Here is a 1591-nt window from a genome sequence, read left to right on the forward strand (position 1 = left end):
TATAAATAAATTTCTTCTAATCCTGTGAGTTTTTTCAGATTGAACTTAATATGATTAAGTAAATACCCCAAAACGCTTGCATTATTTTTTTCAGTGCATCTCTCAAGACATTTACATTTTTTGAGTTCAGCAGTGATGAAATGTACGCATCATTGTAAATCGGTTCAGTTCTGAATGCAGAGAGCAGAGACTCACCAGCAGCGTTGTGTTGGTGGTAATGGATCAGCTCAGGAATGGTGCTGAACAGATATTTCTCTGCCAAGTAAAACGCTTTCTTCTCTGTGTCTGTCTGCCGTATTTGATAATGTTTCACTCTGGGGTTCTTCTCTCCGTTCGATCTGAGTGTGAAACATGTTTTAAATGACAAAAACTTGGTCAAATAAAGTCCTAACAGTGAGGAAAACAAACTGTAACATTTCACCCGAATAAATATGGGCTTGAAATTCTTTTTCTATTATTATTTTCTCCTTCTAAAAGCGACATCAGACTCTGATGGAGCTCATTATTAGTATATCTTTACTAAATGAAGTAATAATTAGGGAGGTAGTGTTTAGCTAGCTCTGTTTCTGCTGCAGCCTGACGTGACGTGACGTCCTGGAGGGTCTAACTGTGCAGCTGCAGTTTCAGGCTGGAGGTGCACGGCTGCGAAAAACAGGATCCAACTGCAGAACCTCAAAGGTTTTTCACCGAAACATTTTTAGCAGAAATCTCAAAATGAGTTGGACTGTAGCCGGTACGGAGAAACCAACGTGCCACAAATTCAATACATTAAAAAGGGGCAGTAGCTCCTCTGTTACATGTAAAAAATTATTATTTTTTAATGTATGCATCATATTAATAAAAAAAATCCTAATTGAATTAAGTTACGTGAAAACGTAGCAAAAAGCAGTGATCATCTGTCTGAATGGTCAGTTAACTGAGTTCACTATAAAGTTCACTATGTTTTGTCGGAAGCATCCTGCTAACCAGTTAGCAACTTAGTGCTAGTAGGTTCCCACTGAGAACTTCCATTGGGACCAAGTAACTGACAGGTCCTTTGGATCTATTTCTTTTTTTTTAATTTACAAATTCTGTTTTACTAATTAAAAAAGGTGATAGCTTCAGTGGTATTGAGATAGGATCCCAGCTTTCATCTGCTAAATGTTTTTTTTTTCAAAACAAATAAAAAAATACTCAAATTTTTACAGCTGAATTTATCGGTTTTTCTTGAGTTCCAATTCAGATTTTAGAGAAAATGGTAATTTTAACTTAAATTAAGGCAAAAATATGTAAAATTCCTAAATTCTGAATTTATATTGACCTAATAAGATATAGAATTTTAATTAAAGTCGTAGGGAAGCGGCTGTTCCAACAGTTGTATTTCCAAATTCTCCAGAGTGGTGCCCGACTTTACACCAGTGAATAAAGTGAATGTGATTGGTCGATTATCAAGGGGGCGGGATTGTTGTGGTGGAAGGTTCGCAAGCACGTTTAGTTGTGGCCGGTTTGTGGGAAGCATCTTGCTAACCAGTTAGCAACTTAGTGCTAGTAGGTTCCCAATGGGAAATTCCATTGGGACCAAGTAGCACTAAATTGGTGACTTAGAAACGAC

General features: G+C 37.0%; 1 protein-coding gene across 1 annotated transcript in view; it reads right to left on the minus strand.

The window, feature by feature from the left end:
• Window positions 1-1591, minus strand: part of LOC107086328 (tyrosine-protein kinase ITK/TSK-like) — a 20485-nt gene that overhangs the window by 15565 nt on the left and 3329 nt on the right. The window contains exon 6 of the mRNA XM_015377195.1: window positions 196-338. Coding sequence (XP_015232681.1) covers window positions 196-338 — 143 coding nt within the window. The remainder of the gene's footprint in view (window positions 1-195; window positions 339-1591) is intronic.

Source organism: Cyprinodon variegatus, unplaced genomic scaffold, assembly GCF_000732505.1.
Source record: "Cyprinodon variegatus isolate N-32 unplaced genomic scaffold, C_variegatus-1.0 Scaffold148, whole genome shotgun sequence".
NCBI lineage: Eukaryota > Metazoa > Chordata > Actinopteri > Cyprinodontiformes > Cyprinodontidae > Cyprinodon > Cyprinodon variegatus.